The 11578-nt window shown below is 52.2% G+C and overlaps 2 protein-coding genes across 3 annotated transcripts in view; one reads left to right on the top strand and one right to left on the bottom strand.

Moving 5' to 3' along the window:
• TEPP (testis, prostate and placenta expressed) overlaps positions 1–2192 on the bottom strand; it is a 6443-nt gene extending 4251 nt beyond the window's left edge. Inside the window, exons 1-2 of one of the 2 annotated variants that reach the window (XM_012647848.1) lie at positions 1993–2192; positions 968–1192 (exon numbers count right to left, since the gene is read on the bottom strand). In XM_012647848.1, coding sequence (XP_012503302.1) covers positions 968–1192; positions 1993–2161 — 394 coding nt within the window. In that variant the 5' untranslated portion in view covers positions 2162–2192. The remainder of the gene's footprint in view (positions 1–967; positions 1193–1992) is intronic. The other variant, XM_012647847.1, reaches the window with a different exon arrangement.
• A 5393-nt stretch (positions 2193–7585) lies between these two features.
• Positions 7586–11578, top strand: part of CNGB1 (cyclic nucleotide gated channel beta 1) — a 65840-nt gene continuing 61847 nt past the window's right edge. The window contains exons 1-4 of the mRNA XM_012647840.1: positions 7586–7756; positions 10323–10383; positions 10639–10711; positions 11507–11567. Coding sequence (XP_012503294.1) covers positions 7586–7756; positions 10323–10383; positions 10639–10711; positions 11507–11567 — 366 coding nt within the window. The remainder of the gene's footprint in view (positions 7757–10322; positions 10384–10638; positions 10712–11506; positions 11568–11578) is intronic.

The raw sequence follows: 11578 nt of genomic DNA, 5'->3' as shown, positions 1-11578 counted from the left end.
GCTAGGATTACAGGCGTGAGCCACCGCGCCCGGCCTCTATTACTTTTATTTAAAGCATGTGCTTACAATAAAATACATATCTAAATCAGAGCTTTCCTTAAAAATCCAGATTCCTGGCTTCTCTTGGAAGCAGGAAATTGGACGAAGCGATGACTTCGCTGGCCCTTCCCACACAGCACGGTCAGTGGAGCCCAGGGGCTGTCCCTTCAGATGGCAGGTGTGGGTGCTCCGCTGCTCCATCGGCCCTTGCTTCTCCACTCTTCCCCACCTGCTCCCCTCATTTGTGTTTCCCATCGGGGGCCTCTGGTGATCTCCATGCAGTCTCTGACACCCTCACCCTGCCTGTCACCAAGCAGAAGCCTAGATATGGCCCCAGACTGCCCCTCTCCCCCTTCCACCCCCACCCTCAAAACCGACTCCTGTTGACTTCATCTCCTAAATACCTTCCAAATCCTCCACAGCCAAGCTCCTCAGGCTGTGTGGGGTTATCCCCTGGCCCATGGGGCTCTTTGGCACTTATTCAGGGGGGATGTGAGGAGGGTCTTTCTCTTCCTCTCCCAGATGGAGAGATGGTTGGGCGAATTCGTTATTGTTGCTGTTATTATGACTCCTACTACTGCACCCACCAACCTCTGCCCAGTTCTCTCTCCATGAACACCACCACCACCAGCAACATTTGTTGAGCATATATTATGTGCCAGGCACTGCTCTAAGTGCTTTTCATGCCTTATCTCCCTTTAACCCTGCAAGAGCCTGGTGAGGCAGGCCCTGTCTTCTTGGGAACTTTACTGATAAGGAAACAGGCTCAGACCTTGCCAAGGTTTCCTGGGCAGGGGTAGCAGAGTGGGGCCTGGCCCCTTTAATCCCTCCATCTGCCACTCACAGCTTTTCCCGCTGAGATCTCTTTCCTCCGGACCACCCACCCCTTCCCAAAGGCCCGCAGGGGATCCAGTGCTGGTGGCCTGACCTTTGCGGCAGTAGGTGGTGGTCTGGCAATGCTCGTCTGGCAGGCAGGCCTTGACAGTGTCCATGTCCATGCGGCGCAGGGTGGGCAGGGCTGGGTGGTAGAGCTGCCTCTTCACGCTGGCCAGCTGCCTGTGCTGCCGCTCCAGCGGGAGCGGGATGACGGGGGATGCACACACGTGATTGCAACGATCGTCCCAGGGCACCGGGTCGATGATGTGGGCCATAGCTGGGGAGTAGAGGGTAGTAAGGGGCCCACCCTGGGCTCATGCCAGCCAGACACCCTTCTATGCAGGAACACAACCGTGGCCAGTCCTGATTTGTTTTCTTGTCAGACACTTATTGAGCACCTACTGTGTGCCAGGACACTTTTCAGGAGCTCAGCATGTGGTGGCAGGAACACTCAGACAACAGAGAGACACCCCCCGCCAAACACATACAGGATGTGCTAGGGTCTGGGAGGGAGGTCAGTACAGAGTGTGTGTCTGGGGGTGCTGGGGTTGGGGCATTCAAGGAATGGTCTAAAAGAGGTGGCATCTGAGTCTATTCTGAAATAACAAGCAGGAAAGGGCAGCAGAAGTGGGTTCAGAATGTAGCTCAGTGTGCTGTATGCCTCTGGGTGAATAACTGTGGACTTGCCTTAGCTAAAGTATCTGGCATTTCAAAATTCTCAGAGAGACATAAGAAAGTTTTAAAGAAGGGGAGTGACACGATAGACTTGAACTAGAAAAACATTGCTGGTTACCCAGTGCCTCCTTTTAAAAAGCAGATGTTCCCAGGAGCCTTCCAGTCATTTACACTTTAGTGAGAATTTGTTGACTCAGCTTGCTTTCTTCCTGACCCTGAATTAGAAGTCAGAGATGAAGGTGGGAGATAGGTGGGCAGGAGAGAAGGCCTTGGACCCTGGAGGAACAGGGAGTGAGCATAGTGACAAGGCAGGGGGAAGCTTCCCAGAAGTGACTGCATGGGGCGGGGCAGAGAAGTGGAGCACAGAGAGTGGGGAGAGAGGGCTACCGGCTTCTGACCCACCGACAGTGGCTATCTCACCTTCAGGGCAGAGGCCCGGGCGCACAGGATTATGAGGACTTTCAGCTATTTGACTGCTTAATGGGCAGAAGAGGCAGGGAGGTTGGACCAGATCCCGGTGCCTTATAGACAGCAGCAGAATAAAGGAGCATTGTGCAGTGACAATGCCCATTGCAGCCTGATTGTGAGGCTCCCACTCTTTGGCAACCTCGGCAACCACAGGCTCTGAGAAGGGCCACTGCCAGAATCCTGTGCACTGGCCACGTCCTTTCAGCCCTTCCTGAAGGCTGTGGTTTCCCAGGCTTCAGCACAGGCCAGGCATCTTGGGAAATGTCAGACAGGCGGCCATGCCAGGGCAGGCCAGGGATGGCTGCTGAGCCCACACCAGGAAGGCTGTGTGAGCCTGGACTAGTCTCTGTCTCTCTCAGGGCCTTGAGGCTCCCCTCTGTGTTAGGCAAGGGCTCTAGCCCCTGCATCGGGGTGTCTGGGGGCTGGGAGGGCTCTGCCCTCCCTGCAAACCTCAGGGAAGCGGGCACTGCACTGTCTGCCAGCCCTTGGGTCTCCAGCGGGTGGAGATTAGCTGTGGCCAGTATCCAGGGTTTGCGTGAGGGGATCAGGGAGAGTGGTGGCCTCAGCAGGCCAGGGATTAGCAGGTGATACTCCACCCCAGCCGCCTGCAGGACTGCACGCTTCCTCCCTTCCTGCAAAGTCAGGCTGGGAGTGCCTGAGCCCAGCACCCCGAAGCCCTGGGGCCTGCCCTCCACCCTGGTCACGACCATTAGAGACAGACCCCTAAGGCGAGGAAACCCTGGAAAAGCCAAACTTATTTGCTTATATTGGCATATGCTTTGCATATACCTGCCCAGGTGCTGAGCCTAACTGGTCCTGTGAGATTCCTGCAGGATTTGGTTCCCTGGTTGCTCCTCCTCCAGTGCTCCACGCAGCCCCCAGAGCAGCAGCCCCGAGTCCTACCCCTTACAGAAAACTTTCCCAGAGTTGACTCCACTCGCTACTCAACCCCCAATTTATTTTTTGACTCTTTAAAAATGATAAAATAGAAGAAAATATGGAACATGCATAATATGTAACATAACTAGAATAATAATTTATGAAGTGAGACCCCATGTAACTATCACCCAGGTCAAGACATGGGGTACTCCTTTGCAAAACAGTTTACCACTTTTTTTTTTTTTGAGACAGAGTCTCACTCTGTTGCCTGGGCTAGAGTGCCATGGTGTCAGCCTCGCTCACAGCAACCTCAGACTCCTGGGCTCAAGTGATCCTCCTGCCTCAGCCTCCTGAGTAGCTAGGACTACAGGCATGTGCCACCATGCCCAGCTAATTTTTTCTATATATATTTTTAGCTGTCCAATTAATTTCTTTCTATTTTTGGTAGAGACGGGGTCTTGCTCTTGCTCAGGCTGGTCTCGAACTCGTGAGCTCAAACGATCCACATGCCTTGGCCTCCCAGAGTGCTAGGATTACAGGCGTGAGCCACCGCGCCCGGCCTGAGCCACCGTGCCCGGCCAGCACTTTCTTAAAAGGTGAAACAAATTTTCCATACGACTGGGTCATATGGAAGATCCTACCCCTAGGAATCTTCTGGAGAGAAATGACAGTATATGTCCACCCAAAGACTTGCGTGCAAATGTTCATAGCAACATTATTTAGAGTCCCAAAGTGGCTATAGATGCAAGTGTCCACTGACTGGTGAGTGGATAAACCAACCTTGGTGTATCTATACGATGTAATACTCTTGCACAATAAATAAATAAAATACTGATACATGCTATCAGGTGGATGAACCTCCGAAACATTGTGCTGCATGACAGAAACCAGACATAAAAACCCCACCTGTTGTATGATCCATTTATATTAATGTAAAATGTCCAGCAAAGGCAAGTCTGTAGACACAGAAAGCAGATTCATGGTTGCCTGGGGCCAGAGACTAGACATGGAGAGGGAGTGTCACCCAGCATGAGGGATCTTATTAGGGAGACAGAAATGTTCTAAAACTAGATGGTGGGATAGTTGCCTAGTTCAATCCATTTACTGAAAAATCAAGCTGTACACTTAAAATGGGCAAATTTTATGGCATATAAATTATACCTCCATAAAATTGTTTTTAAAAATAGATGCCAGCTAAATTAATAAAAGAAAGCAAGGCATTGACCCTGCCAGTCCCTGGAAGCCACCACATACGCCTCCCCAGTCACAACCCCCTGCAAGAGGGAGACCCACTTTCCTGCCTTATAGTATACCGCTGCTTTTCATTATAGTTTTTCTACCCATGGTTGCAGCCATAGACAAAACAGGTTAATTTTGCCGTTTGCGGACTTTGTGCACATGGACCGCCAGGGGCTTTTGAATCTGGCTTCTCTCCCTGCGTGTGTACGCACATGAGATTCGCTGCGTGGTGAGACCGTGGTGTGCGGCTGTGGCTTGTTCATTTTGCTCACCCTGAGCCCATTACTTTTCATCCTGGCCCCAAACTCTGCCCTCCCTCCCCGCTCTGCAGGGCTCCAAGCCCAGGGCGCCCCTTGGGCCTCAGCTCATGCAGCCACTGTCTGACTACTCCCCGGCCCAACACAGCCACTGCCCTTGGCCTTCACCTCGCCCCATGCTCCTGGCAGCTCCTCAGCCTCCTCTGCTAGCTCCTGCTCTCACCCTACCCTCTGAGTGGGCCACAGTGTTCCAGGTGCTGCCTCTGGTCCTCCCCTCATTTACCCTGGATTCCCCAGGTGATCTCAGTCGGCCCCAGGGCCTTAAGCATCATCTACAAGCCGACGCCTCCAAAATTTCCATCTCCAGTTCACGTCTCCCTAAGCCACACACACACACACACACACACACACACACACACACACACACACCACCCTTCGCCACCTACTGCTGGTTTCCAGCTGGATCTGGATGTTTCTCAGACATCTTAACAAAGTAGAGTTCATGATTTCCCCCCAAAACTTGTCCTCCCAACCTCCAGCCCCGGGCCTCCCCTTTGTAGTAAATGTGCCATCAGCCACCAGTTGCCCAAGCTGAGCACCCTTTTCCATCCCCTTTCACTTCTGTCTCAGCCCTGGCAGAGCCCAAGCCACAGAAGATGCTGAGCTACAGGGAACCTGCCTGAACCCTGGCATCGGGGCTGGAAACCGCCACTGCTGAGAGTTGGCAAGCCCCTGCCACCTTGAGGAGTCTCCAGGAATCACATGGGGACTCCAAGCTGTTATTCTCCTGCCAGCCACTCTGTGGCTTGGCCAGGGTATGTGGGAAACTGGGTCTCTGGTACCTGGGGAGGTCCCCTGGCAACCCATGGCACCCCAAACCTGGGACCCACATCCCTGTTGGACACTGGGGGGTTGCTGCTTGTTCCCTGGGCATCAGCCACCTCTTTTCTACCCTGCCCCCATTCGGCATCTGCTAATCCTTTGCACACGGCCCGGCTACTGCCAATTAATCCCCCTTGGGTCTGAGAGGCCAGCTCTAAGTGGCAGCGAGAAGGCAATTGCTGGCTGGCGGTTGGCATCTGAGCAGGTAACTCAGGATGAGGTAGAGGCTCGGTGGGACCCCTGGTGGGATCCCCACGTTCTCCCTCTAGCAAGGCCTTTGGGCAGGATGAGACAGACATGGTGGGGGGCCCGCAGCTTCCCTCTCCCCCCGTGGAGCTCAACTTTAGCGTGCATCAGAATCTTCAGGGCAGCTTGTGACGTGTGAGTTCCAGTTCCCCGCAGAGGGTTTGGGGAGCCTAGGAATCTGTATTTTCACCAGCTGCCCAGAAGATTCTGAAAACACAGGTGGTCCAACCCCTGGTTCTCTGAGCTGCCACTCCCAGGTCCCCCTTTCCCTCTGAGTCTCCCTTACCAAAGTGGAGTCAGCAGGGACATGGCAGAAAGGTGGGAGGGACTTATAAAAATCCCTATCCAGGAGGAAATGGCTGAGACTGGGGGAAGAAGAAAAATTGGGGGTGTGAGAGGCTTCCCTAGGCATTTCCAGAAGGTTCGAAAATGCAAGCCTGAGTGGCTGCCTCCTGGGAGAGGGTCTACAGGTCCAGCCTACAGAAGAGGCCAATACTCAGCAAATGCCAGGACCACCCGGGGCTAGGTGTGGGGCAGGCTCTGTGTAAACTCCGCTTGGCCCCTTGCTGGCCATGTCACCTCAGGCAAATCTGTTGACCTTTCTGTGCTCTGTAATGACAACCCTTATTTTCCTGGGGGTGGGGGGCGTGGTGGTGAGAGCGAGGATGAGTGTGGTTGTGGGTGGAGAGCACTTAGCTCAGTTCTGGCTCTTGGGGCTACCTGTGACCTGCTGGGGTCTGTGGAATCTGCCATCCCAGCATGTGACCTTGGGCAGTCCTGATGTGGGAGATCACTGTGTCTGCATCCCCCCACAAGGAAAGGGAAGGCCAGAGGGGTCATGTCTGGCCCAAGTTCACGTTTTGGATGCTGAGCCAGGGATCTGACACCTCACCAAGGGCTCTGCCTCCACCACAGGCTCTCATGGTCTCCCATGAGACCTGGGCTGCTGAGGCCAGAGCAGGGACGGAGGGCAGGGCAGGGATCCTGGGGCCAGGGTCCCTGGCAGAGAGAGGCATAGACACACTCTGCCAATGCCTGGGCTGCCCGTGGCTGGGGGAGGGCTGGGGCACACCCGTGTTGGGCATGGCCTTGGAAGGGCCCATCCAGGCCTGAGAGTTTGCACACATTGACCTGTATGGTGCCAGCTGGGCCAGGCCATCCCTCAGGGATTCGGTCATAGGACTGGGGCTCCCCATTCCCCAAAGATAAATGAACCAGAAACTGAACCTCTATAAGGTAGGACTGAAATATCACAGTAAACCGTGAAAAGAGGTTTACCTGGCATTTTATCTTAAAAATTAAAAATCATGAGCATAGGTTAATTTTATCTTAAACAAAATAGATTTTCCATTCCTATGTTACTCATAATGTATATTTTACAATGGCATTATGTAGCACATGATATTTGACAATTAGAGTTTTCACTGGACACCACGTAATAGTCATAGCCAACATTTATTAAGCTCTTAGCATGTGTCAGTCACTGTTCTGAGTATGTTGCACTTATCAATTCATTTCATCCTCACAATCGACCCGTGAGGTAGGTACTATTAATATCCCCATTTTACAGACAGACAAATGGAGGCACAGAGAGTTCAACTGATCTGCTTACGACTTGACTCCAGAGCATGTATATCTTCTCATGTTAGTTCAAATAGATTTGCTTCTTTCTTTTTAACGGCTCCATAATATTCCATTACTGAATGTGTCATAATTTATTTAATACACCCCCCTCTTACACGTGAACATCTGGGTACTTTGCAATAACCAGTCTCCTCTTGATGAGTATTTGGGTGTTTTTCATCCTTTGCTATGTCATTGCTGCAACCAGCCTGTTTATACACATGTATGTATGGCCTTGAGTAATTCTATAAGGTAAACACCTAGATCTAATTGTAGAAATATTTTTAAATATCATGGGAGGAAAAGGAAGTGTGCAACTCACAGAAGTGGCCCGTAAATGGTGGCAGCCATCGTGAGCACTCTGGGGAGGTCTAAGGACTGTGTCTCTTACAGGCATCAGGATGTTGGGCTGGGTCCAGAGGGTGCTGCCCCAGCCCCCAGGGCCCCCTCAGAAGACCAAGATGGAGGAAGAGGAGGAGGCGGAACCAGAGCCAGAGCCAGAGCCAGAGATAGAACCAGAGCCAGAGCCTGAAACAGCCCCTGGGGAGGCCGAGCCAGAGGCCGAGTCCACGGTGAGACACGGAGAGAGCAAGAAGGGGCAGGCTGGCCTTGCTGCGTGGGGACTTCCAGCCTGAGCCGTCTGCTCTCTGTGGGCCTTCTAAACAGTTGGAGCCAGACGGAGATGTGGCAGTCCCTGGTCCAGTACTCGTACCAATGAGGAAGCTCAGGCCCAGAAAGTGGACTGCCCAAGGCCAGCTTTTTCTGTAAAAGGCTAGGTGGTAAATATTTTAGGCTTTGTGGGTCATGCCATCTCTGTTAATCACTCAACTCTACCATTAGAGTGTGAAAACGGCCATAGATGATGCATATGCAAATAAGCATAGGTGTGTTCCAATAAAACTTTATTTACAAAAATAAGCAACAGGCTGTATTTGGCCCACAGGCCATATTTTGCCAGACTTTAGAGTCCAGAACAGAGCTACTCAAAGGAGGCGGTCCATGGACTGTTTGTTTCCAGTCCATGCTGAGGCTAGGAGCTTGCACTGGAATGTAAATCTGCTATGCAGCTAAGCACACTGCTAAGTTCAGTTGCTGTTAATATTTGTTTTGTAGTAAGACTTTGTCGATGAAGGAAGCAGTGCACCGATACACATTCTGATACAAACTGCTTAGTCATCATGGGCCAGTAACAGTTTGAAGAGCATTGCTCTAGAACTTTCCTTTGAGCACATCAGAACTTGCCAGTTCTGCATTCTATCCATTCAGGAGCCTGATGACAACGAATTCAGCAGCTCAGTTCAACAGATTCGATTTAGCTTCTAATAGATGCCAGGCCCTGTGCTCAGTGCCGATGGCATAAAGATGAACAAGGCATTGCACCTGGGGATTAGCAGAAAAGTACCTTGGAGTTCATTCTGCCAAGAGATGCAGGTGATGAGGGAGTATGGTGAGCTCCAGCACTGACCTGGGCTCTACCCTCTGCGAGGGCCATATGAGTGTGTCAGATGGAGAGCTCCTGGGGCTCTGGAGAGGGAGAGTCATTTAACTTTGGAGATTGGAAGCTGGTGGGGGAGTCCTTCCTAGACACAGAGGGCAGAGCAGAAGTGGAGGAAGACAGAGAGGTAGGGGCATTCCTGGCAGAGGGAAGGTCATTACTGGAGTAGTGCAGGGTGTGTTTGGGAAATAGGTATAGGGTTCGTGTGTGTGTTGCATGTGTACACGTGCGTATGTACACATATGTGTGTGGTGTTCCTTAGTGGTATGTTTGTATACATACATGTGCATTTGCAAACTGTGCACGCCAATGTGTGTGTACATTTATATGTGCAAGTATGCATGTGCATGTGTGTACACATATGTTTATGTGTATGTGCATAAGTTTTAGTGTATCTGTGTGTACCTGTGTTCTATGTGCACACAGGCATGCTAGGGTGTTTAACTGTGTGTATATATTCATGTATCTGAGTATGTGAATGTATTCATGTGTTTGTATGTGTGTGCATGTGTTTGTGCATTTGTGCATGTATTGTGTGTATGCACATATTTGCATGCCTCAACATGTGTATATATGTGTGTTTGTGCATGTATGCTCACGCATGGGTTTAGATGCAGAAGTTTGTGTGCACGTGAATGTATGCATGTACATATGCAAATGTTCGTGTCTTACAAATATGCACATGTATGTATATATGCTTATGTTTATGTGACTGAATACATGTGCATGTGCGTATACACGTTTCTGCATCTATGTATATACGCAAATGTATCTGTATGCATATGAACATGTTTGTGTGCCCCTATGCTGGCAGGTATATGCGTGTGTGTGTCTGCATGCACATGTGTGTGTATATACACGTTTGTATGTTCCTATACACATGTGCATGTGTGTTGGGGATATGCATGCCTATGTATGTGCAAATGTATATGCACACACATTTTGTGACTGTACATGTATGCATATGCACTTATTTTTGTCTGTGCATTTATATACACATTTGTGCATCACTGTATGTATGCATGTGTATGTGTGTATATGCTCATATTTGTGTCTGTGCATGCATGTAAACATATGTGAGAGTGAGTATGCTCATGTGTGTTTTTGTATGTATGCATGTATATGTTTGCACATGCACATATGTGCATGCAGTAGCAGGAGGCGTGGCTGCAGAGGCAGGTGACAGGCAGATGGACAGGGTAACTCTACCTGGCCACTAGAGAGGAATGGAAAGTTTGGGCCAGAAAGAGAGGGAGGGTCCTGGTTGGGTGAGGGGGATGGGCTCCTCTCGCCTCCCTCTTCCCCCCGCAGCTTGCCCCAAGCCTTCACGACTGTCTCTAACTGTTCCTCCTCTTCCTAGGCCACTAAAGTGGGGCGGTTTGCTGAGGGACGTGATCGGCCTGGGAGGCCACCTTGAGGGGTGTGAGGGCCCCAGCCATGGATGAAGGGCCCCTGGGGCTGGGAGGAAAGGAGTGTCCCTGGGTGGAAGGGGAGGCTCCCAGGATTTACAAGGACAATTGTGAGAATAGAGTCGTTCAGTCCTTTGGGGAGTGGAGTTCCCTCATGGGTGAATCAGGGGCTGCCCCTGTCTAAACCAGGCCGGTCTCACCTAGGGCTTACATGGTCCTGTTTAAATCCTCTAGCCCCCTGAAGAGCCGCACAAAGAGGAGGAGGAAGTGGCTGAGGCTGACCCAAGCCCTCAGGGTGAGTGCTGGAAGCCCAGGCTGGCAGAGCCTTGCAGCAGCCCACGTGGCTGGCAGGCCCATTTCACAGATGTGGAAACTGAGGCTTAGAGAAGCTGAGGCTGGGCTCCTGGAGATTTTCAGCTGAGCTGACCTGGAGCCCTGTTCTTCTGACCCCTTGGGGTTCTCCCCTCTGCCTCTGACTTCACCTCCCCAGCAGGGTAGCAAAGGGCCTCTCTGAAGCCCTAGATCTAAAGTATGGGGGATTCTTTTCCAGAGATCCAGGAGGCTGTCCCTACTCCGCCTACATCCCTGCAGGCCCAGGTCACTGTGGTTCCTGAAGTGAACAGGTAAACACCAGCCTCCCCTATCCTCAGGGTCAGCCCCCCCACTTCCCTCCCAGCTAGGGAGCCTGGGGGAAGTGGGGAATGGGCACTGTAGTCACTGAGGACAAAGGCCCCGTGACATCCCCAGGACATTCAGGGAGAGGGTGGGCGTCTCCTGGGCCAAATGGGCAATGTGACCAAGAGACACAGAGGGTGGTAGCTACACTAATGAGCACCCCCTCTACGGGCGCAGAAGTTTCCCAGTGCTTGGGTGAGGTCCAGGTCCAACGTGCCAGAGCTTCTGATTTTCCCAGAGAAACCAGAAATCCAGGCTTTTGCATGGAATCTCCCAGGTGGCTCAGATGTTTCAGACCACAAGTGCCTGCCTTCCTGAGCCTGGCTGGGCGGGGCTGGCCTCAGTCAGTGGGTCTGTGGCCCTCACATTTAGGGTGCTCAGCCTTAGCTGTGGGGTACACCCCATAAAGCCTTGGCTCCAGGAGCCAGATGTGCGCCAAGTGCAGGTGGGGCCCCTGGGGCTGGCGGGGAGGCGGGATGAGAGAGCCCTGGCCACTGTGTCCCGAGCATGCCATAGGGGTGGGCTCCTAATGGCACTGGGCATACCTGGTCTCCTGAAGCCCTGATGTCCCTCATTTTCCAGAGGAGGACACAAGGACGGGGGGAGGTGGCATGTCTGAAGTCTACAGTGGGGAAACAGTGGTTTGGGATTCCAACCAAGTTCTTCAGGACACTGTGGGCTGCCACGCGGACCAGGGAGGGTGAGGGGGGCTGAGGGTAGGCTGTCCCTCTGTCCATCCGCAGTCCCAGCGGCCGGGTGCTGACCTGGCTCTGGAAGGGCGTAGAGAAGGTTGTCCCGCAGCCCGTCTACAGCAG

This window comes from Propithecus coquereli, unplaced genomic scaffold (genome assembly GCF_000956105.1).
Source record: "Propithecus coquereli isolate 6110/MARCELLA unplaced genomic scaffold, Pcoq_1.0 Scaffold272, whole genome shotgun sequence".
Classification (NCBI taxonomy): Eukaryota; Metazoa; Chordata; class Mammalia; order Primates; family Indriidae; genus Propithecus; species Propithecus coquereli.
Note: the sequence above shows the minus strand (reverse complement) of the source record. Positions and strands in the feature narration are given on the sequence as shown.